The sequence below is a fragment of the Pagrus major genome, chromosome 8, assembly GCF_040436345.1.
Source record: "Pagrus major chromosome 8, Pma_NU_1.0".
Lineage (NCBI taxonomy): Eukaryota > Metazoa > Chordata > Actinopteri > Spariformes > Sparidae > Pagrus > Pagrus major.
In genome coordinates this window covers 2,528,084-2,555,349 of record NC_133222.1, presented here as the reverse complement: position 1 = coordinate 2,555,349, position 27,266 = coordinate 2,528,084, and the positions used below count along the sequence as shown (strand labels likewise).

Below are 27,266 nucleotides of genomic sequence, written 5' to 3'. Positions count from 1 at the left end.
AAGCAAAAGGTGGCTACTCTGAAGAATATAAAATATAAATCATATTCTGGTTCAACACTCTCTTGTTTACTACATAATTGCATGTGTTCCTTCATAGTTCTGATGTCTTCAGTGTTGATCTACAATGTAGAAAATAATAAAAATAAAGAAAAAACACTGAATGAGAAGGTGTGTCCAAACTTTTGACTGGTAGTGTTTAAATGCATCTGCTTCTAGACGGGAGGCTCGTGGTTGTGACGGGGGAGGACGTAAATATTCACAGCGTCCTGTTACATCAGCTGGCCTCTAGTCCAGGAGTAGACGCACTCTGTAGATGAACTTCAGATAATGTAATAATCCTGATGGATAAATAGCAGTACACGTACGAGGAAAAATATGTTTTAAAAATAATCTTTTTCATGTTTACATGATACAAACTTCCAGGACGTCTAATACCAAACTGTCTTCATAGAACATAAAGGGAATCTGGTGCCAAAGAAACAGAAGTTTGACAAACAACAACACACAAGTTTCTCTGTAAATATTAACATTTATTTAGGTATACAATTTAGTATTTTCATTGCCACCCCTCCCACCCCTCCCAACCCTTTTCACAGGTTCTGTGTCAGTATCTCGGCTTCTCGATGCAGCATTAAGCCTCGCTGGAGGACGGTAAAAACTCTAAGACGAACAGTTAAAACGAGCATCAGTTATTTCTTTATACCGTTTACAGACGGAGGATCGCAGGCATCGCCAAACCCACAAGCTGCTTTCAAATGCCACATTTGGTTCATTGTTATTTGCTTTTTTTTAAAATTATTCTCCACAAGGAGGCATTTACAGTCGCATTGCATAAAATTATAGTTTGTTAACTGAAGGACGGAGGAAGATGAATGATATTTATATCTTTTAGTTTCATTGCGTGATGTGATTTGTTTGAAATACTGACCAGAGCGCAGGAAATAACGGAATGCTGTCACAACAAAAACAACCAACCAGACATTAAGAACAAAACTCCCATCATTTCACAAATGCCACAGTGTGTGTGTGTGTCAATGTGCGTCAAAATGTTTTTGTATTAAGCCAAGAAAACGGAAACATCGTCAGTCATGTGTGTCGTCCCATTTAAAGGTCTCGATATTACAAAACCTTTAGCTTTAAAAGTGTCCGTCGTCACTGTCTGAAATAAAATACAAATTGTTTGACCAAACGCACACCTGATAAACACAAAACTGACCTATCGTTTAAACTGTGTGCAAATAAACGGCTTTAATTTCATAAAAAATAAAAGCTGAAAATCCACATGAGGCGACCGAGCCGCCGCATTTTGGTCAAAAGGATTTATGAAAAAATAACACGACTAAACTACGATTTATTAGGAAACTCGGAGGTACGAAAAAGAAGCACGGTAAGAAAATAGTGTTATCTCGCATTTAAGCCGACCACAAACACAAAGAGGATCCTGCCTGTTTGGTCACACGTACGTCTCCCTTTTCAGTTTCTTTGACGAGGAATGAAAACACAGAAATGAACACAGAAAATATTTCCCGAGGAGCACACGAGGACTCCGATTCAGATTGGTCTCAGTGGAGCAGCTAGTGTTTTATATTACTGGTTACTGATAAAGACATGAAGCCGGCCGTGTCTCCACGCTGTGCTGATGTCGGTGATAAGTGCTTTCTAAGGACAGGACGTCCGGGGGAAAGTGTAGAGTCTCTAACGATGAGGTGACGAACGTTACAGATTTAACAGATGAGGTATTGCACAGATTAATTATAATAGTCATAAAAAAAAAGCAAAAATAAATATACAGCCAATTCATACAACATTTACATTACAATTTTAGTCAGATGCTGGAAGATTTGTAGAAGATATTTTAGTGTCAGCGGAGGGACCGGGGTAGACGAGAAGAGTCTTCACTAGTCGTCCCACTCGTCGTCGTCTTCAAAGTCCTCGTCGTCTTCGTCATCCTCGTCTTCGTCTGGGAAAAGGAAACACAAAATACATATTTAAAAAAGAAAATCCACATTAATTCAGCGGGTCAGAAGCCACAAGATGAAAACGAGATACAAGAGTGAAGAATACGAGTTCAGAACAGTCGCTTATTTGCTTTCTTTCAGAGAGTTTTGTGTTTAATCTGTACAAAAACTAAAATGTAAAAACGGAACAGAAAAATCTGAATTTCATGGGGTTGTTTGTACAGCAGTGGCTCGAAATGGGGTCCAGGGAACCTCAGAGGTCCTCAATCTCCATCAATCAGTAACACCATGACAGAATGTATGACTTGGATACGGGTGTTATGTAGTAAAACATCTGACGGGGGTCAGTTAAGGTGTCCTTGATGTGAAGATGGATGTACACACATACAGTAACCCCAGGCTAACAGTGAAGGCTCCAGGAAACCACTGAATGTGGACATTTTGAAAAGTCTTCTTTATCTTCATCTACCAGTTGACCTTCATGATGAGATGAGGCGTACAAATATGTTCATTCATCATAAGAGTGGCTCGATGTTCTCTGCAATCACATCGAACAAGTATGTGCATATATCGTATCGGCCATTACAGACTACAGCTACAGTACCTGAGGAATGGATGGCTTTGCTCCTCTTCTGCATCACCTCCATGAGAGCGCCGACGATGCCCGCGGTGGGAGCCGGTGTTGAAGGATTGGACTCGGGTAGATCCGACACCTGGAGGCGCACAAACAGACCCAGTCCAGTTTGTTACATGTTTTTTCCTCGAGGACACCTCACTTATTGATTTTGAAGTTTTGTTTTGTTTTTAAAGTGAAGTTATTGGGATGTCACCCTCCTAACTATATAAAGTATTCATATCAGAGTTACTCCTATCACAGAAACCATGTGCACCTCGTCTGTGTGATCACATGTGGCTCAGTTATGAGTTACGTAAGAAAGGATCAGGGTTTTTGACATCAACAGGACGCGAACAGTTACACATGTCACGCCGTCTTACCGTCTTGAGCTGGATTCCCTGTCGGATCTGGTCCAGCAGGGCGTCTCGTCCCACGCCGGAGGCCGGCGCTCGGTTGTTCTGCTCCACCTTCTTCAGCTGGGTTCCTCCTCTGATCTGCTCCAACAGCGCCGACTTCCCCCCGGGGCTCGGCGAGTGAGGAGAGTCCCCGCCTCCGCCGACACCGTCCAGCTCCGGAGGAGGAGGTGGGCCGGGAGGGGGAGGGGGAGGAGGAGGCGGTGGAGGTGGAGCAGGGGCGGAGACGCCACCGCTGTTTACTGGAGACTGCTGGGCCAATGGGGGAGGTGGAGGGGGCGGGGCTTGGGGGGCGACAGAAGAGTGCGAGGAGGACGGAGGAGGAGGTGGGGGTGGCTGGTGGTGGTGGTGGTGATGGTGGGGAGGAGGAGGAGGCTGGTGACCTCCCCTGGTGGGAGGAGGTGGAGGAGGCGGGGCACCCAGAGTTCCTGGTCTGGAGGGAGGTGGAGGTGGTGGAGCTGAGGCTGGGGCTCTGGAGGGAGGAGGGGGAGGAGGGGCTCCCCGGCCTCCCCTGGACGGAGGTGGAGGAGGGGGTGGAGCCGAGCAGTGGTGAGGCGGAGGAGGAGGAGGAGGAGGGGGACCGCCACGAGAAGGAGGTGGAGGGGGAGCTGCAGGAGGAGATAACAGACATGATCAGGAGTCATCGATACACATGAAGGTCTCCGTCGCCTGAATACAGCCTCAGGTCAACGAATGTTTATCTGTCCGATATGTTGTTGATTAATTGATTCCGTGTTTGGTTGATAAAATATCAGAAAAAGGTGAAAAAGTGTTTCCCAAAGCACAAGATGACGTCCTCGAACGTCTTGATCTGATTCAGTTTGCTGTTTTAGGGGAGGAAAGAAACCTGATTCATTTTTAAAACACTGGGAACTGAAGAAAACATCATCCACCTTTATTTTTTTTTTAAGTAAAAGGTGGAAGATTTATTAATTTTTTTTACCTTACGTCTAAATCAGACCAGTGATGTATGAGATGCACACAGACACACACACACTTACATCAGCCTAAATTCAGATTCTGATCACTCGACTCTCCTCTCAGAACAGTTTAACATGAATAAAACATGGAGAGAAACTCGGGACAGAAGAAGCCGAGTCTGTCACGAGGAATAAAAAAATCAGACAGGAAATATCGTTTCATCTGCACCTAAAAGTCTGTCTGACAGAAAAATACAGCAGAGAGGAAGGAAATGATGGTTCAAGATAAAACAGAGGATTTTAGATGAGTTCATTGAAACAGATATTTTGCTTCCATTTCAAATTATGGTGAATACCATGGGAAGTAAAAGACCTGCTCTGTAAAACTGAGACACCCGCAGTCACAATAGCACGGTTATGTTTTTGTTATATTGCTGTTATTATTTTTCCAGGCACTCCAGAAAGTTTGAGCTGAGGACTTTGTTGTCAGTCTGTGTGCTAAGCTAACTGGCTGCTGACTCTGAGGTGTTTCTAACTCTCCACAAGAAATAAGCAGACTCTTCAAAGCTTTTTCTTTCAGAGGCTTTTCAGTTTCGGGAAAGGAAAAGACTTTGGGTGAAAAACAGAATTTATGTATCAGCTACCTGCAAAATCGATTCTCAAGCAACAGAATTGGCCTCCAGACATCCTTTAAACTGAGGACAGCCCCGCACAGAGAACAAGAGCCGCTCATCCAGTAACAGAGACTAAAGACTGTTTAAGCAGTTTCCCACAAAAACACGTTTCTAAAATGTTTTTATCTATTGAGTGTTTTTCTTGATGAAACATTTTGTCATTTATTCTGTAAAATGTCAGAAAAAAAGTGGAAAATATCCAAACTGACAACAGTCTAAAAGTGCACAGATATTGTCATCTTCTCTTTGATAAATGACTTACACGATACACCGATTACCAAAATAGTTGTCAACTAAGGCACTTAAACCTTTAATCTCTAAAAGGACGGCAAAATATCTGTCTGTTTACCTCACAGATGGTTTTGAAAGGTTAGTTAGATAATGAAAAGTGTTTAAAACATCCTAAAAAACCTGTGAGAATATCTACAATAAGACATCTCAGTGTTTTAGAGACACTGTTGCATGGCTGCGAATTCAGTCGCTGTGCCTGATGAAACTGAGGAGCTTCACTCTCCAACGAACGCTGCAGCGCCTCACGATTATTTAGGATCAGTTTGACACATCAAAGGTATCCGTGTGTGTGTGTGTGTGTGTGTGTGTGCGCGTGTGTGTGCTCACCCTGCCTCCTCAGCTCGTTCTTCACCGCCTCCACCCCTCCTTTCTTCTCGATGAAGTCGTAGATTACCTTGGACGTCTCTCGGTCCTTCAGCTGGGCCTCGGAGATGCCGCACATGTCAAAAAGGTTCTTCAGCTCAGGGTCCAGGTTGTTCAGCTGCGACGACAACAACACAGAAAGCATTTGAACACACAACACAGACGGATGACGAAGACTTAAGTTTACTGTTCATATGCTGTTAACCGAAGACTCCTGGAAGTCAAATTTCTTTCAAAGTGTGTGCTTTATCTATTTAAGATGCTTTATCCGACTGTGAGTAAGGAGCACCATTACTCTCTGAGAAACACAGCAGGAGTTATGCAGCCATGCAGTTAATTCAGAGGTAAAAAGAGGGTCGGCTTCCTCTGCAGTGAAGATAAACTCACAGCAGTCAGTCGCAGTGTCGGTGTGACACCTGGTGGCCGACGGGTAGAATTACAAGCTGCCTGAACCCCGACGACAAGCAAAAACCTCTCAGCTGATTCCATCGGATCAAACATTAACCTGCAGCTCTGTAACGTCTACCAGGAAATATTCACACCTCCTGTTTCTGTCACGCTGCAGTGCATCCTGGGATTCTCTGGTGTGTGACCGACATGTGGGATCATGTTGTTTTCGGGATTGTTCGGCATGCTTGGTCAGTCGGGTTCAGACACAATTAAGAGGCAGTGAGTGGAAAGCAACCAGCCTCCTGCTCGTTAAGCCCGTCAGTTTGAACACGACGTTCGTTAGTGGTTGAACTCGACGGTGACTCGCATCAGCAGCTCCGGTTGCTACGAGAAACCAGTCAGGGTTCCTAAACAGCTTCCATTTTACAACAAAAACATCAGTCAAACTGTAAATGAGAACACCGACGACCTGGATGTCCGACTATCACACTCTGACTCTTGTGAGTGCAGTTTGCTACCAGATACCGTTTTTACATTTCTCCCTTGAAGGTTTCTGTTTACTTCCCTTGAAATCGGAGTTTGACATCACAACTAAAAACCAGTAACCGTCCAATATGACAGTTAAACCCTCCAGCACATATTATCAATCTTTGAGACAGTAGTTAAACTTACATTTGTGTACATGTATTGTATTTGGAGTTTTCAGTAACAGACAAAACAATGATGTGCTTTAAACGAGCGCAGCTGCCCTGAGATACAGAGAGCTGAAATAAAATCACTTCTACGTAGGTGCGTCAACTGTCATGGTACGTATGTCACGTTCTCGTGTGTGCGGACTTTGGCGAGAGTTTAACAGTTGTGATCGACACTATAGTGCAGAAAGTGGCGGTAATGTGCCTTAACGCTGTTTTCCAACTGCCATCAAACAACAAAAGCAGCAGCAGGAGATGACACGATACAACAAGACGAAGAAGAAAACACTGCGACTGAAGATACATTAGACCTAGAAAGTAATATTTTAACATGATAGCTTTAGTTTTACTCAAGCTCTTTTGTGCTAATGATGAAGGACTTCCTTGTGGGAGCTTCACGTCTAATGAATAACGTCAAGTCAATATAACTTCACTGATACGACATCAGAATTTGGCGAGTGGTGCGGGGGTGAAGAACAACGTTTATTGTGCCACTGCAGCTTAAAGTTATTCATGAAATTAGAGCTTTCTGAGATTGTGGAAGATGAAGAGAGGTTGTGTTTGTATTATGTTTGTATTTAAATCAGGTTATTTATTAATTTCTTCAGCATGCAGCTCTCTGAGGAGGTAACAAGGCTGCAGTCGCGTTCCCTCTGGAACATTCTGTGTCTGAGTGCAGCTTCTGAGACGCAGCGAGATGTTTGTGAATATGAGCAGGAAACAAAAAGAGCCTATTGTGTGATTTCATCATGCAGCCACCACACAGGTCACTATTGTGCTCCTGCGTGTGTGTGTGTGTGTGTGTGTGTGTGTGTGAAGGGGGGTACTCACATCAAAACCTGTGTTAGGATCCCAGCCCACGTGACCGATGTGCCTGAAGAAGACGGGACAGATACGTGGTGAGATCACACACATGTGCACACACACATACATAAATATGCATTAGTACATCAACTATTTAGCCTGTGCACGTGGGCGACCATGTGCACATGCTAAATAGTGAGCCCACACACACACACTCATGCATCAATCACAGAGACAGTGGGGTCATTGAGCGCTCTCAGACAATAACGCAACATGTTTACTGTGCGACTGCTGGATCAGACGGGACGACAGGTCTGTGGCTGCAAACACTACAGGGGACATTTTAAAGAGCTGCATCGTCACGGAGACGATAAAAAGACAAAAGCACATTAACGGCTGCACACTTTACATTCGTTAGGACCATTTCCCATAACATCTGATGAGTTTTCGGTTTTTAAAAAAGGGGCATGCCACAAATCGTGAGAACTTCCTGTACTCAGGCTGTAACAACAGCTGCATGAAGTCCTCTTTGTCTCAGGAGGACCTCTGTCAAGCCTGACTAAGACACACCACTTCAGTATCTCGTCTTCATCATGGAGAACAGAAAGCCTCTGTTACAAACTGGAGGTGTGGAGTTCGAAAGATGTGGATGTTTACCGGACACGGAGGGTCTAATGAAAGACACTATTGAGATGCATTTTGGGAAATGTAGGTTTAATGATTTCAGAGATTAAAGCCAGATCGTTTCTGGATTTTTGGGGCCGATGTTGATGCAGATGCAAATAACTCTACTGAAGACAAAAAGTCCAGATGTCTTGTTTCAATTTCTGACCATTCTTACTTCAGTCTGAGCAGAACCGACCACATGACTAACTGATCTTTGAGTCATATTTCCCACAAAAATGCCATAATTTGCCTGGTCCAGCTTTTCTTCTTTTCTCTGTTTCATGTCATTGTCAACTGAGTATCTTTGGGTTCTGCAGAAAACAAAACATTTGAAGACGTTACTTGGCTTCAGGAGAAACTGTTATGGGCAATTTTCTTTATCAATTAAATAAGAAAATAACTGGCAGATTAACGGCTGTAAACGCATCTCATCCTCCGTCTGCTGCAGAACCAAAGCACTCGGCCATGTTAAATACGTGAGGGGTGACTCACTGGAAGTTGCTGGGCGTGCCGATGTCGGCCTTGGTCAACTTCTTCTTCTTGCCTTTGGTCTTCTTGTCCTTCCGGTTCAGCCCGCTGTGGCTCAGCATGTTGTTGAGGTGGTACGGCTGCTGGTGGCTGTGGGAGTTGTGGAATCGGACGTTGTTGATCTCCGGGTTCTTGATGTCCACCGTGGCCATGTGCAGAGCTGGACCTGCAGGCAGGGAGGGAGAGAGAAACGATCATGAGCTGTGGCTGTGAAACACAAACGTCTCAATCCAGTTCCTGATCTTCAGAGGATGAATCAAATACATTTCCCTCTGGGACCACCTTCAGGACAAACTTTACATTTTTAGCTCCAACAATACCGAAATCATCCATATGCCGTTTGTTCTGTCCAATTACTCCAGGTTTCTTTAGGAGACACTTCTAAGACCTTTCAATATAACATTTAATGTAATGCAATATCTTACAGCAGAAACACAACAGACACCACCACCCCGTCACCTGAGCGTGTCTCAGAGTATTCTGAAGTGCTGTGCAGTGTTTTGATGTCTGATACACCTTCAGTCTCATGGACCTGAGACGCTGGACTTCCTACATTATATTTCATCTCTCTCTGGTACTTAAAGCAACTTGTGTTGTTTACAGTCAGAATTCCCACTATAAAGCTTCACACTACTATTGTGGTTGTAATGAAGACGGCACTCTACAGGAGGATGCCAGCAATACTTTCAGGTTTGTTTTTTACTGTAGTGAGTTATCTAACTGAGGCATCTTGACTCTCACACACTGTCGTCACTATGCCTTTAGTAATCCCTGGTACCTGAGGGATCATCAGGCAAAGGGCTGCTGTAAATTCATTGTCTCATGGTAACAAACAGCAATCTCATCCGTCTGCACTGAGCTTCTGTGATCCATCTTTTGTAATATAAATGCCGGCTGCTGTTCCTCCTCTCATGTTGGTCCGAACCGTTCAGTCTTCGAATTCCTCATAATCTCCACAAACCGCAGCAGCATCTGACATAATCACTAATCCACTGCTAATCCCAGTCCAAATCCCTGAACTCCCCATGAATGCTGGACGTCTACGATCAGACCAACAGGCTCGCCTCAAATCTGCCGTCTCCTGAGGACCAGGACGGACAGGGTGGTGGTTTGCCATTTTCAAGGAGAGCTGCATAGGATTGTATCTTTGGTACCGAGACCTACAGGGATGACTTCTGTACTGAGAAGAAATGAACAATGCAGAATCATTCAGAATGAAGTTTTGATACCTTAATAGGGCTGGCCAATACATCGATATTATATTGTTGGCGTGATTTGAGACTGTATATGGTCTTAGATTTTGGATATTGTGATAAAACATAAGTGTCTTTTCTTGGTTTTAAACGCTGCATTACAGTAAAGTCATGTTATTTTATGAACTTCAGACTTTTGTAATACTTGCCTTTACCCACTTTACTGATGATTATTTGTTAAAAACTCATTATGTTAATATTTTGTGAAAGTAAACTAGTCATTAGGGATATAAATCACGTTTCATCACGATACGATATTATATCAATTCTTTGGACAACGATACGATATTTGCCGATATCACAAAGTCTGCCACGATAAGATTTTGATTCGATTCGATACAGGGGCCTGTGATCAATATGAGATGACATCATCTGTCCATTTAACTCAATCAGTTACATTTATATCAACTCACAAAATCAACTAAAATATGATTTGACAATTTTATTACTGAACTCTTCAGTGGAAATATTATTTAATCAACGGATCCAGACGTTTAAAATGGAAAACAATCTGTTGTTTTTAATAAAAAGAAAGCACTGTTTAGAAAGTAGCTGCGCATGGACGGAAGCGGTGACACAGACGTGCCATGGGAATTTCAAAATAAAGGCGTATCTTAACAATGGCAACAATAATCAATATTAATATTGATATTGAGGATTTTGGTAAACAAGATCTGATTTTTTCTTTTAAATATCAAGCTATATATATTTTCAATTGCAATACAGCCTAACAATATTGTAATATTATTTTTAGGCCATATCGCCCAGCTCTAAATGTATCGATCAAAAACTGTCAAGTGCTTAAAATTGATATAAAATGTCTGGTCAGATTGATAATCGTTTTATTCTGATGAAGCTCTTCATCCAGCTGCTTGTGTTGAGCCAACTTTAAACATCTGACAACTTCAGCCTCACATGAAAAACATGTTTAAATTAAAAAAAAGTTTAATTTTGGTATCAGCGCTAAAACTTAATATCTGCACTGGGATCTAAAAATTTCATTTGCTACCAAGCTGTAGGCCAATTATAGTTTCACAAAATGCTGCTCTCTTGATCCGTTTGCCAAGAAAAACTTGCGTTTCCTGCCAAGAACACGAGGATGCAGTTCGTTCCAACTCCAAGTAACTCCGATTTGAACTTGCTCGACTCTGTACTGACAAACACTGACTCCAGAACGGATGTGATCAGCATAAAGTTTACATCCTACTATGCTGGATACAGCAGTGAGCATCCATGCAAGCCCACTGCATTCAATTTGTCAATGAAGATAAGATAGTCGGAGATGAGCCCTCAACAGTGTGGGTTATCCCTGAAGTACCAACCTGAGCAGCTTCTTTCCTACAAAAGTGTTTTGACTGATGTTCTCACAATGAGAACAACAACAATACATATGAAGAGGCGGGCTGGAGGCAAACTGAGACACAAATACATCTCCCGAACACAGAGACAAATCCAAGCAGCAACGTCCCACTGTTGGTTTCATGTTTCACAACTGAAATGTCAGATCTGTGCCGCTGGAGAGAAACTTCAATGAACGATCCCAGGCACAAATCCATGGAGCCGATTGAAGGGACGACTGGTTTGTTCAGTATGTGTTAATCCTGCTCTTTACAGCGTCAGTGTTTGCCAACACTCGGACGGCTTAATGAAAGCAAACAATCTTTTGGGATGACATTCAGACACAGCTGCAGAGGAGAAGATCTAAATTAAACTTCTGATGCACGGGGACCCTTTACACACAACTTTGTTTGTAGTGGCGTTCAGGTGCAGGAAAACCAACGCAGGAAAACAGCTTCTTCATTTGGAAAGCAGGGGTTGTTCTGGGTTGTAAGCTGAAATGTGCGGCTTACAACCCGTCTTCATCCACAGAAGTCGTCACATTTTATAGTTTAATTTTTAATCTGCTTCAGGTACAAAAATCTGCTTCTACCACTCCTTACCCACAGCACATTCAGAAGCTTTGACATTACCGAAGATCTGACTGAAGACGAACTGTCAATATTAAGAAGGCTAAATGTGAACATCACATCTTTGTGCTCTCCAACGGCCTCCAGAGCGGATAAATCCAAAACACCAGCCATGTTTTGTTGGGGACAGGAAAACGTGTGCAACCCGTTTAGCCAGCTCTGTGGCCATCAAGGTTAAACCCACCCTGACGTCATCCATTGGTTTGTGAAGTACCATTTTGAAGCCTTGAATTTGGCATTACGGCTGCCACCATCTTGGTTTTGTTGTGCCACAAGTGACCATTTTTGGATGAGATGATGGAGCTGGGGAGGATACATATTGCTACACCCGTTTCTGGCTTGGATCTGACTGAGGACCCAAAGTTTTACACATATAAAAGCTTCAGATTTTAAACAATCTTAACACAAACATTTATTGAGCATGTTTGCAGTCTGAGGTCTCTTCAGTGGAGGTCCATGGTCTCACTGCTCAACACATGCTGAACACCTCTGATTTCATCCCAGTACTGTTCAGCTAATCCTGGCATGTTTACACTGATATTTTGAAATTGTTAATGCCGACTCATTCACCGAATAAACTCAATGATAAAAATAAAGTCCATACGAAACAAATGTACAGCAGCAGAAATGGTGGGGATTACAGATTAGGCCTAACGTGCATCACAACAGGGTTTAAAGGCAACAACAACAGAGACCATGTGGTCCACATATGGTGCAGATGGACTTCCTGCTGACCAGATTAACCTGCAGCAGACTCCACTGTCAGTGTGTGAGTCACGCTGTCTGTGAAACAACGCCGCCAACGTGTCAGGAAACACCACAACTCTGCACTCCAGTCTTCTGGCATTTGTCATCCACAATAACTTCTACTTGTAGAGGAGGCAATGAGCGTAAACACTGTTTTTAATCAGCTTTTTGCTTTTTTTTCATACAGAGAGCTGCTTTGTACGACCACAGTCTGCTGCTGCCTGGTGCAGGATCTTGTCTTCAGGTGCGTTGGAGTGAAAATCAAAGAAGCTGGATTATAAATCAGGTAAACCGGGACACTAAGGCTCCTTTTTGTTATTAAAGCTGGATTTACAGTAGTCCTACAGCAGATATATACAACATAATATACAATTTGGTGAGAGAGTTCATACCAACCTACAACCTTGGGGATATTAACTTGAATCTCTCCATTGTTGTGTTTAATTGTACTTTCTGTGAGTGAATTGGATTGTAAAAACAAAATAAAGATATCATGTTAATAATAAACTTATGATAATACTGTGTGAGTGATGCAGTGCAGATGTCAGGCCTTGTAGATCTTTTGTTCATCGATTCATCTCCAAAACACTCAATAAACAGTTCAAGTAAATTTGACTTACAGCTTTTGTTTCAAATTTTTCTATATTACACAATAATACTATTATCGCAAATTGAAAATGACGTCTTTTAAAGATATTGATCTGACTATACATCTCATGATTGATTGGGGAAAAAACTGAAGGCCATATGGAGCTGATGTAGAGAACAAAATTGAATCAACATACCATTTTTAGGGTCACCTCTCTTCTCTGCAAAGAAAAATGAACACAATTATAGTTCCAAACCAAAACCAATAGGACTGAAATTAATTAATAAAACATAAAATGGAAAAGTTTAGAGTTTTTAAATAGCAGGAGAAGAGGGTGAGCCGTTCAAGAGCCAGAAAACGTGTACAGGTTCAGTTAGTGCGATGCTGCGGTGGGTAGAGAGACATGACAGTTTTAAAGCAATCAGGTGGAAAAGCTGTCAGAGAAAACATGCTGCCTCATGCTTTCTACGCCATGGGCAAAACAGACGGGAAGACTGTTCAGGAAATCTCTGATGTGACAAGAAGAAGAGAAGCAAAAGCTTTGAGAGCTCAGTCTGTAAGAAGCCTTCTGTGCCCCGGCTCTGTGAGCCTTCGGACCCTCAGTCATCATCACAGTTTGAGTGGTGCACTTCAAAAGGCCGGCATGCTGAGAGCAGCTGGAGAGAAGCCAAAGAGGACCCTCACTGCAGAGATGTTTACTACGCAGAGACACACTGAAAGATTTACTACAGCAGAGAGAAGCACGCTGAGCTCACTGCAGCAGAGCAGAGAAGGAAAACAGTCCCAAACCACCGAGCCTCAACTCATGTCCTCGTCAAGAAAACACCTTTACAGATCACACATTTTCGCTCGTCTCATACAGAAGACATAATGCCGGTCTGCTGTAGGACTGTCACTTTTTTAAAAAGTCGAGTTCGATTTCATTCAAACTTAACATGTAAATGGTTTTAATTAATCTGAACACAGCCCATATAGGAGAATTCACCACCACCACCATGCAGCTGTGTCCATCCGTTTGGCTGCACATCTCCCTGCTGCAGCCGGACATGAGCAGGGCAGACAGGTTTGGGACTCAGGTTAAGGTCTCGTTAGCAGAACAGGAAAAGAGTGTTCTTTAGTCTGGGCCAAGGTCACACGGGTTAAGGAAGCGGAGAAGGAAGAGAAACTCAAACTGTAACACTTGCCGGTTTTGCGTTGTCGTCGGTTGAGCAGGTCGTTGATGGCGGCTCTGAATCTTTTGGCTTCTTCTTCACTGGCGAAGTTCAGACCGATCTGACAGGTCTGAGAGGAAGAGGAGGAAAAGCCACAGGTGATTAAACTTACATCCTCTTCAGGAAGGGTAGGGGAGAGGTGAAGCATCGTTAAAGCAACGTTATGTGGAGATAGTAAAGGACATAGTGCAGAAACAAGTGATAGAGACACCATTCATCCTGTTACAAGACACTGTACCAGCAAAATGACTAATAAAAACACTCATGACATGTAATTTCAATTTGGATCACCTTTTACATATACTATTGATTCACTTGCAGACGTATGGTCAACACAAAATTTGTACCCGTTTATTTCTGGTTTAAATGTTTTTTCATGATTTACAAATCTTAACTACAAAACATTTCTTTGAGATTCAGTCAGGGAAAAGCCTGTTCATCTCACTTCCTTTTAATGCAGCAAAATGTGATTGTTGATTGGCTGTTCCTGCTCATCAAGCTAGGTGCTATGAGAATAAACAAAATAGAAACATCAAGATATAGACTAGATATCTACTGCCCTCTGCTAGAAATAAAATCTACTCAGGAGTCAAAGAATCGACTCAGGAATCATGAAAAAAGAAGAAACTTAAGTGAAAAGATATTTTTTTCCCACCCCTATCGACTAAGATGCTGCGTGGGTCGATTTTTTAAGATTAGTTACCTTTTTGCTTTGTTGTACTTTAACACCGTTTCTAAAAACTGATACTTTCTAAATGTTAAAAACTTTCGCTGCTCAGTCAGAAACCGCAGCAACTTTATACAGAGCGGATGCATCCCGAAGGCCTGTGGCTGCTTCAAATTACTGTCTGTGTGTAAAACGGGCAGCCGTTAAAAAGCTGAGAGAGAGAGCAGATTCTCATGTGAAAATCTGACTGTCTATAAACACAACCAGTGATTATCACACCTCGCTAAACCAAGTAGGACGTGATCGCTGAGACCAGATTGCGTGGATGTTTTAGTTTTGAGGTAATGACAAAGAGTCGCACAACTTACATCTCCTGCAAATGAGATGAAGTAGGATCTGGGGCTGCTGATGGAGAAGTTGTGATACAGTTCCTGTTCAAACATGGTTTTCCCTTCCTGCAAAAAACATGAGACAGAAAGAAAGATCAAAGCAGATTCTCCTTGAAGGACCACATCTGTGACTGCAGATCTTCAACCATTGAATACAAAAACACCTACACATTAAAATCTCACTCTTCATTTAAAAAGCAAAAACACCAGATTGATTTCTCTCCTGCCAGACAGTCACCGTCCATTTCTATGAAAATCAATGGTCCAACATCTGAGATATATAAGAGAAGACTGTGTTTTCATCCAAGAAACAACAAAAACTGCAATGCGTCTTTTCTCAACACTATCTTGATTGGACTTTCTGATGGAGCTCATTAATGGGAGGAAAAAAACTTTATTATCGGATGCAAAGCGTCCTTAAAATAACTTACAAGCACAATTATTGACGGCTTGAATAGAAATGGACTGAAAGCAAAGGTTTATTTTGTCCACAGACGTGATATCCAGATTGATTTCAGAGCCTGTGCGAGCATCAGACAGTAAACACACATGGCTGGTTATTCACTTTGATCCATTAGGGTTGCACTATTGATTGCACATCAACTTTAATGCACCATATTAATTTCTTCAATGACTACAGACAGCGTATGGATGCAGTCTGGCCACAATCCACATACTGTAGACTAGAGGCCACGTAAAAGACAAAAGGAAGAGTGAAGAGAAGTCAGTCGTTTACAACCTGATTTCAATTATTGTACATTCAATCATGTTGTGTCACAGCCTCACGGACGGTCTGCTCCAGCTTTTCACTGAGCTGAAACAAAGTTAAGTCTACAGTCCTTCTCAATATTACTGGAATATATAAAGGAGTGGATCAGTTTAAACTATTTTTCACCCGTAAATCCAGATACAAACAGGCAACAAATCAGAAGACAAACTATAACTGTAGCATCTGGCTGATGATTGGCTGCGAGGCCGATGCAGATATTGATATTTGGGAGCTTAGAGAAATGTTATCACGATGTATCGGCTGAGTATATTTTAATGTGTAATGTTGTCATGTTTCATCATGTCGAGTACATTTTCCAGGCAAGCATTAACTTGGAAATGTGCTTATTGGCCTTCTGTTGGAGAGTAAGATGAGGAAGTCAATATCAGTGTCAGATCTGTGCATTAATAACCCCACGCAAAGCTGTTGTAGTTGTATCTGGGCCTTTAGAGGTGCTGCTGAGGTGGATTTTGTTGAACAGAGGCAGACTAGCCTCGTTTTTCCTCTAGCTTAATTTTTACCAAAGGGACATGATGGGTTCCAGGTCTCACTCACCTTGATGTCAAACACTCTGATGAAGTAGGACCTCTGTGGGTTGTCTTTGACCAGACAGGCCACTCCACAGCACCTCTTCACCCAGCTGCAGCTCCGGTCCGTGCCGTACACCTGGACCACCGCCGAACACAGAGTCTGAACAAGGAGGACAAAGGACAGGACGGTGAATTTCACCAGCCACGCAGCTCATTTAACATAAACATATTTAATAATCAGGTACATCAATTCTGCAGTGAGTGACGTTGCTTATATGTCCAGATTTCACTGGAGACATCTGGGGCGTAGGTAAAAATATCCAAGCTGCACGTGTCACTGAGCAGCAATAGAGGATATCGCCACGATGCAAAGCATTGAAACAGTGATAAGGATCAGATACAACACACGCCTGCTTCACCAGAAACAAAGGGCAGGTCATCGGGGCAACGCAGAGACCTTTTGATATCAGATCATGAGTCACATATGCAAATATCTTTCCAATGGAGTCTCATACGTGCAGAATTACATGAACTATAAACATAAACTAAGTCTGATATTATACCTGTACATTAATTTGTGGTTTGACTGATTACATGTCTTGTCTTTGTGCTTCAACTTAACTTGACAAAATAAAAGGGACATCACTTCCATAGAGTTGAGGGGGCTTGTGAGAAACAAGCAAAATAAGAAATTCAAAGCAGGAGAGGTCGAGCGATCATGACTTTTAAAGGCTTCACTGTGCTCCAACTGAAGAGCTTGTTGGATGGTCAAACAGCATCTGAAAAGGTCTTCCCTCACACCTTCCTGATGTCGGGATCAGGGACTGTGTGACACAACTCTGGGCGCACTCACACTTGACCCAGTTGCTCCGTACCGTGCCGAAGCAACTCACATTGCTCCGGCCCCAACCGGGCCTGAGCACGGTTTCCTCTCTACATACGTCATCACGTCTCAATACAACACACACATGACTTTAACTGATCATAAAGCGTCCCTTAGTTTACAAGAAGCCTGTCGCAGCACAGTGGAGAACAACAGAGAACATGACTGTGACTTTACTGACTTCATCCTTCATGGCCAGCTTTAGTCATCAGGATACATCATCTGAGAGCCTTTAACAGAATTTTGCACCAAACTCTCCAAGAGATGTTGAGATATTGAATAAGTCAAAACTTTGACCTGCTGGTGGTGCTGGATGCTAAGTAAAGGGCATGCGAGTAAAAATCCTCCACTCTTTGGTCGTAAAAAACTCCTTTATTGCCGTTTCTGAAAGTTAAGGATAACTCTTATTCGGTGTTGTCCTATAAATAGGGGACAGTGAATGTTCCATTTTAAATCTATTGCATCTGACATTTCTCCACAGTGTTGAACCTTCGTCCCTGCAGGACAGGAAGCAGAGTCCAGCTGCTGTCCTCAGCACTGTCCTGTCCTCGGACTGTTCTGGTTTGTGGTTTTGAGGTTTCTGCAGAAGTCACACTTTGTTAAATCCTCTGCCAGGATTTCTCCCTCTGTGGCAGAAAGTAACTCCAGCCGCTGGGGGAGGAAAGAGGAAATGCCACTGGGCCGGTTTCCTCCTCTGTGATTTATGAGCGCAGGTCAGAGGAGCAGCAGGAAACACTTTTCACTATGAAATCACCGCTCAGCATCACACAGGAAAGGTCAAAGGTCGGCCGTTAAAAGCCTCATTTAGTTTCTGTAAATTCTCACCAAGGGAAAGTATGCAGCTATAAACACAGACACAGTCTCTGCAGGTTGCATCAGCAACAACTTCAGCATCTGATAACCGCAGAAGCAATGTTTTGGTCCATTAATTACATCACTGATGATCATTTCCAGATCATCAGTGTGTAATCATCATCCATCGTTCAATCAACAGGAAATTCATTTGGTTACATATTAACTTTTTATGGCTTCTTTAAAACAAAAAGTCATTCTCTGGCTCCAGATACTTGAATGTGAGGATTTGCTCTGACATCTTCAGCTGTTGGACTGTTGGTCCAACTAAACAAAACATCTGAAGACATTACCGTTGAATCTGGTACTTATAAACTAAATAGATTATTTTTTTGATGAAATAATAAGAGTTAGCCAAAACTAAGGATAATCATTATAGATATTTGAAATAAGTTTGCTGTCTTTCCATTAAACAACTGTTTTACCCACTGATATGATCTGTGTTTGACAGAGTAGGCTACATTAGGACTTAAAAGAACAGATAAAGTAAACAGCACGTTACTTTAATGATGAACTTATCTTTAACAATCTGGAGTGAAATAAAATTTGTTCTGCAGAACTGGTGAGGTCAAGAATATCTTGAGACCTGTGGTTCAGAAAATCAGTCATGAATCCAAAGCATCTTATTCAGTTCTTCCAGAAACTTTTTATGTAATCTACCTCTGGATGAATCCAGCACAGAGCTGTTTGAGGAGCTCTACACAAAGCCGGATTAGCAAATTAGCCACTTCAGGAAGCTTTTATCTAATATTTTCTAAAATTCTGTTTCTTCTAGGATGAAAAAACACCTTGCATAACCTGAAACCTAACACCACATGATTTGAAATCTGAATCACCAGATTGAGCTTGACTGTTGTCACGGATATCTGTCTAACTTTCTAATCCTGCTCTGTGAAATATCCCCCCGACAATCCTCCATCTGTGTGTTTGTGTGGAAAAGAAGATGAATTCTGACCACAAGTTGACCTGAACGCTGCTCTTTCACTGAGACTAACACCAGCGACCAAAACAGTTCAATTACACTTCAATTTACTGCCAACACCTGCAATATTAAACCTTTGTGGTCATTTTATTAGAGATACACAAAATAGCATTACTTTACATCCCTGTGATCTAAATGCTCGACTTTATTCATTCCTTGATTTACTTTAAAGGTTCATGTTTTCAGAGGACAGGAGACGGGCTTAAGAGCGAGACAGTTGTAGCTGAAATGGTCTCATGAACTTGCTTCTGCTTGTATATGACAGTTAGTGGGGAACAGTACAACTATCAACACAGAGACAGATGAAGGTGACAAGTAATTACCTAAAGAAACGAACATTCAATGATAATGAAACAAATGGTTTTGTTTTCACAGATCAGACTATGAACAAGCTGCCATCTTCAATACTTTGTTAATAAAAGGTCTGCATGAAAGTTGCAGCACAATTCACTGTTTCATCTTTTTAAATAATGTGCAGCAATCCGGTTCCTTACTGCCAGCTTAACCTAGTCAGCAGCACTGGGGTTTATTTTAAATTTGATCACACTAGTGTCAAAACAATACAGAAATGATTTGGATACCTTACTTTGAGATAAATAAACATGTTTTTCTACAAAACACTTCATTTGTTATAAGACATGAGAAGCTTTCTTAAATATATAGAAACACAAAGAGCCACAGAAGAATCATCTGATCAAAGACTTAATCAGCGAGATTATGAATCTGACGAGACGTCTGATGTCCGCTCTCAGAACAAGACAGGTTCTGATACTCGACCGTGAGGGACACATTTCAGTCACAGCCAAAGAGAGTTTATGTTCCAACTGCAGCCGTATCAGTCAGAGCAAATCTACCTAACCAGTCTTAGTTTAATGGACTGATCTGACCCGTGAGCTCAGGAACCAGCAGCAGCTGACATTAAAACCTGCTGAGCTGTCCTGCACCCATCACATTACATCACCCCACCAAACGATGAGATTAAAGCCCGTTCAGCAGAACGACATCCAGGTGTTTTCATGTTAAATGGTCTGGCAAATTGTTTTTCGATGACTAAAGCCGTCATGAAGCGTCCAAGGCGTCTCAATGACAGGACAAAAGCACACATGATGGTCCTTGATAACGACAAGGGTCCTTGCTCCAGCAACATTTTTACAGATGATGCAACATTTGGGCTTCTCTAACTGGATATCTCATAATATTTTAGATCAAGGTCAAGAAAAAAGTGGGAGGCCATTACAGTTTTTGGACTATCTGGACCCAGTTCAAGACAACAAAGGCAACTGTCCAGATGTTCTGTTGTCCAACTAACTTTAAGTTTGCTGGCTGGGTTTAAAATATCGTTTAAAAAGCCTCAAGCTGCTTCAAGGCAAAAACAGCTACCTAAACCCCAAGTTCACACATTCATACCGCTTGTTTTGGCAATTAATTGGCATCTGTGAAATTATAGCCGATAATTATCAAAAGAAGAAGAAGAAGAAGAAGAAAGTTTTAACACAACAAATCTTATAGCTGTGGAATTTAAATCATCCATATGTGCTCACTACATCTTAGCCTTTATACCCTCATGCATGCATAAACGACAGATTATTTAACTATTTTTAAAATACAAAAATGTGAAAAAAATATCATTTATTTTATCAGTATCAGTCATGAAGAGCAGGTAATTATCGATTATTGGTAATGACTGGGGGGGGAAATTCATACCATGCATCACAATGTTGTTTCAAGCCATCAAACTGTTAAATAACTATAAGAAATGTTGCATTAGACTTCTCACAAGTATGTATAAAAATACATGTTACAGATGTAAACAAATACTTAACACGAGATGTAGTTATTGATTTATGGATAACATTGTAATGGTGCTACAGTGTGAGTCACTGATGTTTGTAGGTGTATTTAGTTGTCTAGCTTTAGTGCCTGTCTATAAAAAATACCTGTCAACCAATTTAAGTGTGATAGCTGCTTCCAAGTTTGGACTTCTTCTGGTTGAAGCTGACCATTTTGTTTTTAACTGGTTGTGGTGTTTAACTGATGTGATGCAGCAGAAGCTGGTGGACGAACCCAACACGGAGGGGGTCGCCATGTTTTTTAACTGCTATCGCGGTAAAGACGTGAAGGAGTCTTTAGGGTCACCGAATCTGTCGTAACACCGGGCCCCCCGGTTAGTTGGCCGCGGCGGTGCCACAGCGGGTTTCTGCTGCTTCATATCAACTCAGTGGTGTGAACTGTAAATAAATGTACGTGTTGGCTGAATTTAAGACCTGTGGGTGGATGTAGCTGCATCTTCTGTGGACCTGCAGGTGGTAAACAAACCGGGAAACTTACGGCGCATTTCCTGCCCAGGTAGCCGAACAGGCACTCGTTCTCCTGCGGGGTCAGGAGCATGGAGCCGACGTTAGCCGACCTGCGGGGCGGCGGGTGGCTGTTCATGGCTCCGAAGTCTTCTGGTTAACACCCCCGAAACGATGCGGTTTTTCCAGCAAACACTGCTAATTACAGAATATCCATGCGGGCTCCGGTTGCTGTGGCCTGCAACCGGATCATCTCCGCGGAGTCCGACACCCGGCTGGAGGGCGGAGGAGGTGGACGTGGGGGAGGGAGGGTGTTTTCCAGACTTGCTCCTAGCTTGAGAAAGATCCTTTACTTCTCCGTTTGCTGTTGAGTGAAATAATAAGAGCTCGATGCGTGTCTGTACGCAGATAAACGCACAACTTTCATTCGGCAACTCCAGCAGCTGCAGCGGCGATGCGTACATCCAACATGGCAGCAAGACGGAGCAGACCACTTTAAAGAGACAGGAGAGGGGGGGGTGCTGGTGCTGGTTCCGGCAAACTCTACAACTATTACCTGTAATGTGGATAAACACGAGGGAGTTGGCGAACACACACACAAAGAGAGAGAAGATTCAATGTCAACTGTTCGTTAAAAGTGTACGTCATGTGTGATTTTGGTCAATTCTGAGGCTAAATTGTCGTCGCTAACACGGAATGGTTCAGTCCGATGTAGCAGCAGGAATGCAGCTCTGCGGAGGGAGAGGGAGGGGCGCGTGGAATGGGATGGAGTGTGACGTAGCAGGGGGAGGAGCCAGACGGTGAAAATGTAAATAAGATGTGTTTCGTCATCAATAATTTATGAGATGTTGAATGTTTTGTACGTGAGGCCTTCTGCAGGGAGATTAATAAATATATCTGTGCATCTCATAATTAATCAGTGATGGAATGTGATCAGTACAATGAACTCAAGTGCTGTCAGTACAATTTTGAGGTACTTCTGGAGGCAAACACTGGACTTTTTGTGCCACTATTATTTGATGTCTGTAGCAGAGTGCATGCTGCATGTACACAGTATACACGTAAATATACGTATAATTTACTTTTACTTGTACTTTTGATACTACGTTACACAAGTACATTTATTGCCGGAAAATTACTTCCTATAATGTTCATTTAATAACAAGGACTGGGTGACTTTAACTGTCATCAGTGTAATATCTCAGCATGGCATCTTTACTTTTACTCAATTATGACCTTTGGGTACTTTTTAAAACACTGTAAATAATAACAATAATGGCACATTTCTCCAGAAAAGAAAGTTTATTGCAAAAACACAGTAGAAAATAATTATATTGTATTAAATACATACAAAAATCACAAAAGAACGACCTCCTTAATAAACTTAATAAAACATAACAATCCTCACTACATCATCATCTTTAGGTCTACCTCAAAACTGTCTGTGTGGATTAGATTATGAAATAATCATATTTTACTGACCCAGGTTTGGGGTTTTGCAAGGATGGTACTCATATTAAATATTTGCGCTACCTAGCACTGCGACATGCAGGATGTATATATATATGAACGAATATCTTCTGTAGTTTACAGTTCACAGGAAAACTCATTGCTCTACTAGATAACATAATAATATTGTTCTAGAAGTATAAAAGAGAGATAAAATATCCTTAAATCTGCATTAACTTAACTGGTTACGTGGGTGCAGACGAAACAAGCTGAAAACACCTTTTAATTTGAAATGGCAGACCCCACCCCAACTTGAAACTACGAGAGTCTTGACTTCTTCTTCAGAACAAATGAAGTCAGGAGTAGGAGGCTTGTGAAGGTGGAGGTGGCAGATGGATAGATGCCGGCGGAGGTTGGTGTCCCGCAGGTCCCCGCCCGCTTGCTGCAGGGTTAAAGCTCATCAGCGGCATTAACACCAAAACTAATCTGTGGACCAGCTGCTTCTGCACTCTGCTGTATAAAACACTGAGCGGAGGCCAAACAAGAGGAGTACAAGGACCATTCACAACTATCACAGAACCTGCATTGTGGCAAGAGTGACATCCTTCTAGTGTCCCATAGAGGCTGCAGTGTTCATTACAGACACGATCTCAAAGTGTTGGACCACAACAACGTCCTGCTGATTTATCTGTGATCAGAGCCTGACCAGAAGTGAGGACGAGAATGTAAAGACTGTTTTGAGGATGGAGTCAAAGGAAGAGTCTTTGTGTCTTTAAGAATTCAAAGGGTTCATCATCTGGAGAGCAGGAAGAGAAATCAGGACATGTTGATCCCGAACAGCTAAGATGGATTATCATGACATTTGTTACAACCATTCATGGTCCCCAGAGGATGTAGTGCCAGCGTCAGGTTTTCTCTTATCTGGTGAAACATCTGAGCATCTTCTGGATGGATTAACTGACAGTTTGGTTCAGATATTCACGATACTCAGATGACGATGACTTTGGGGATCCTGTAGCGCTACCTTGAGGTTGACATTTGCGGCGGTCATTGTGAGTTAGCATATTGATGTTTGCATTTAGCTTAACTGAACAGAACAGCCTCACAGAGCTGCTTGCATGGCTAACTATTAAAGTCTTTTCACACCAGACTTTCAACTGGTGAAATCTTACAGCAAAAAAATACAAAATACAAAGATTCTTTGTCTTATCTTGACCACCGGAGCCCCAAATCCCAACTTATTTGATCTTGTTTCATCCACACCTGTGCAACAAGAGACGACAGTGATGATCTCCATTTCAACAGATGGTGAGAGGTAGAGGGGGAGGGAGGTGGGGTTTTTTATACAGAGATTTCCAGCAGACTGAGATGGATTTGATGATGATCATCTGCTCTGTCTCTGTCTCTCTCTCGTCTTGTTCAGATGTTTCTCAGATTTGTCATCCTGCTGTCAAACAGACGTCTTATCATCTCCCGTCTCCTCTGTCAGTCCTACAGCAGTTATTATCTTGGAGTTCATAAATTCTCCCTGTACATTCCTTCACTCTGCTTCAGCTCCTGGATTTCTTGTATATGATTTATTTGATAACCACACAGTCACAGAACGGAAACTCCTGCGGCTGCATTACATTCTGGTCTACTTTCTTCTCATGTGGGCACGGACAAGATAATGAAACGATAATGAAAAAATATCAAGGCTGCATAATTTTTGTTTTAATGATTTGTTTGCAGTCTTAAAGGAAACATCTCAGCTATTTAAATGACTGAATTGAAATTGTAAAGTTGTTTAAAGCATGTTGTGGGAACAATCTGGGGTTTAGTGTCTGTGTATCTTCTTGTATTTCACAGATGGCACCACTGGATGGCGCTGAACACTGGGCTGTCCAACCTCAGCTCTCCTCTGATTACAGCCGAACTGTACACAGAGCCGAGTTTTTTCATTATTATTTATTTTTGTTTCCTTTTTTCCCAATTTATTTTAGTTTCAGTCGATTTCCAGGGTGGATTCGCTAGTTTTAGTTTAGTTTTTATTAGTTTCAGTGGTAATTTTAGGGTTTATTATTATTATTATTATTATTATTATTATTATTATTAGATGCAGGCTATTTGTCAGGGGGAAGATCAGATGAGTTGAGAATAGGTATTACAATACAAACACAATACTTGAAGACATCCCAGTATTAATAAACATATGCACCAGTGCCTCCTCAGCAAAACAACTGAAACTAAAAACATTTCCTGCAATGTTTTAGATGTTATTTTACTTAGTTATAAGAACACAATATTGTTTGTTAGTTCTAAAGTCCCTAGTTTAAGTTTATAGTTAGTTTGTTAGGAGGGTGGGTTGTTGTAAAACACACAGAAATGCAAGAATCAGCACATTCATGAAGCTGCTCATCCATCTCCAAACCCTCCTCTTCTTTCTTCTGTTCACTAATAAAAGATTTATTGTTGTTTTTCAGGAGTCTTGGTTGAGGAAACGTTCAGTATTCATTGTTTTGTTCGATTCACAGCTGGATTTAATTTCCATGAATTACTTTACACTTAAGAAATTGTTCATCAGGTGAACCTAAAGTGTTCTCTGCCCCCTTATCAACCACTGTCCATGTGCTCTTGAGCAGGGCACCTGTCCCTCATTACAGGTGTGAAAGATGTCTAAGACCCGAGGAGCTGTGATATTTACAGCCACTTTTCTATATTGTTGAAGACAACCTTCTGTCTTTGACACATGACAATCAGCAGGGTAACAGGATGCATTTGATCAGCGAACAACACATTCAAATGCATGAAAATGTATTATTAAAATAATTAAACAATATCTATACAAGATTTTAGGAAAAGAAGCTTGTTGCATATTTTGATGCAGATCAGAATATTGTTTTGTTATCGGGGAGTTATGGCGCCGTACTGCTCCATCATGTTGATATTTTGAGTTCAGTGAAGGATTTGACTTCTTTACATCTAAACATGGACTGAAACGCATCCGTCGGTTACAGACAAACATGGAGAGCATCTGTGATGACGCCCTCTTCCCAGAATTGTCCTCTGTGGCCCGGACGTAACCTGGGCTCTTTTCTCTGCCAGCGTAATCTAATCAAACCTGCTGCAGAACGGCATGATGGGAGTCATCGCGTCTGTCTGTGTCGTTTCCTGTCCACCAGCTCATTCATAACGTAGATCTGACAATCTGACAACCGTGGCCACTTCACACAAGCATGTGGAGGTGAGATAGTAAGCGGGGTTTGAGCTTCTCTCTTAAGAATTGTTTTTTACTCACCACATAACAATTCCTGTCCTTCTTGGTGGTGTCTTCAAGGAGAGACAGTGTTTAAAAGTGCTGCGTATTTAAACAATAATCCATGTGGAACAGCTGTAAACACTTTTGACTTCACAGCATAATCCAGCCACAGTCTACAGCAGATTCATCCTCCAATGACTGTGAATGTAAGAAACAAACTTCACCTCCACCACCAGAGAAAAGTGATGGACAAAGAGACCATCACTGACATATCTAGAGCCAAACACTTGGCTATAAACACACACAGACGGAGACGTTAGAGTACAGACAGACTCCAGTAAAGCAGCAACAGACAGAAGCAGATCAATAAATATAAAATGTTTCCATTAGTGTCGCTCAGATTTGTTTATTTCAGCCATATTTACAGCTTCACTGTGTCCAAACTCCTGCAGAGTGGAGAGATCAGTCAGATTATAATCATTTTCATCTGCAGTTTTATGTTTTAGTGCTGATCGTTTCAAAGGCGTGCAGGAGGTCTGAAAGCTTGCATTCCTGTTCAATGTAAATACTTTGGAGTGATGACAAAGCTTTATGGAAACCCACCCTTCCCCCTTGTGTGTCCAGCACTAACATCCAGTCGCTCTGCTCAGCATTTCCAGTATTTCTGCAGCTGTCAGGAACTGCTTCACCTCCGCAGCTCCGCGTTATGAAGCCAAGCTTCTGCTGCATATTTTCTGTGGGTGGTGGAGTCGTCTGCTGTACTTCCTGTAAAGCAGCATCTCTCTGGAGGTCCAGTCTGATCCGTGCATGTATGAAAAAACAATGCCTCTACCATGAGTGTTTGAATGTGTGTGTGTGTGTGTGTGTGTGTGTGTGTGTGTGTGTGTGTGAGTGTGTGAGAATGTGGCTTGTGTTGTAAAGTGCTCGAGTGGTTGATAGACTTGCAGTCCATGTACCATTAGTCCATTAACCATACTGGAAAAAGGAGAAAAAGGAGGAAGGAAGGAAAAAACAAGTAAAAAAAACAGTCCATGAAGCCGGTGCCAGGCCATTGTTCCGAAACCCCAACAGTCAGAAAAATGTCCAATTGGACCGAAGCCTGTTTGTCTGATAGCTCTTTATGAAAACAAA

General features: G+C 42.1%; 1 protein-coding gene across 2 annotated transcripts; it reads right to left on the bottom strand.

The window, feature by feature from the left end:
- Positions 1-529: 529 nt before the first annotated feature.
- On the bottom strand, positions 530-21,925 carry wasla (WASP like actin nucleation promoting factor a). Of its 2 annotated transcripts, XM_073472682.1 has the most exons (11): positions 21,483-21,925; positions 16,463-16,597; positions 15,118-15,204; positions 14,056-14,152; positions 13,068-13,091; positions 8,280-8,481; positions 7,149-7,191; positions 5,200-5,353; positions 2,955-3,595; positions 2,563-2,671; positions 530-1,960 (listed from the first exon to the last, which is right to left on the bottom strand). In XM_073472682.1, the coding sequence occupies exons 1-11, from the start codon at positions 21,585-21,587 to the stop codon at positions 1,899-1,901; spliced, it is 1,659 nt and encodes a 552-aa protein (XP_073328783.1). In that variant the 5' UTR covers positions 21,588-21,925; the 3' UTR covers positions 530-1,898. The 2 variants fall into 2 exon arrangements, with proteins under 2 accessions (XP_073328783.1, XP_073328784.1); XM_073472683.1 differs by lacking the exon at positions 13,068-13,091.
- Between the last annotated feature and the right edge of the window lie 5,341 nt (positions 21,926-27,266).

Bases quoted from the DNA above. Each gene is read 5' to 3' on its own strand.
- wasla (XM_073472682.1), bottom strand. From the start codon at position 21,587: ATGAACAGCCACCCGCCGCCCCGCAGGTCGGCTAACGTCGGCTCCATG. The intron at 8,482-13,067 runs GTATGTTGATTC...CCCTGCCTGCAG, and splicing joins GAGAGGTGACCCTAAAAATG to GTCCAGCTCTGCACATGGCC. The intron at 5,354-7,148 runs GTGAGTACCCCC...TTGTCGTCGCAG, and splicing joins ATCCTAACACAGGTTTTGAT to CTGAACAACCTGGACCCTGA.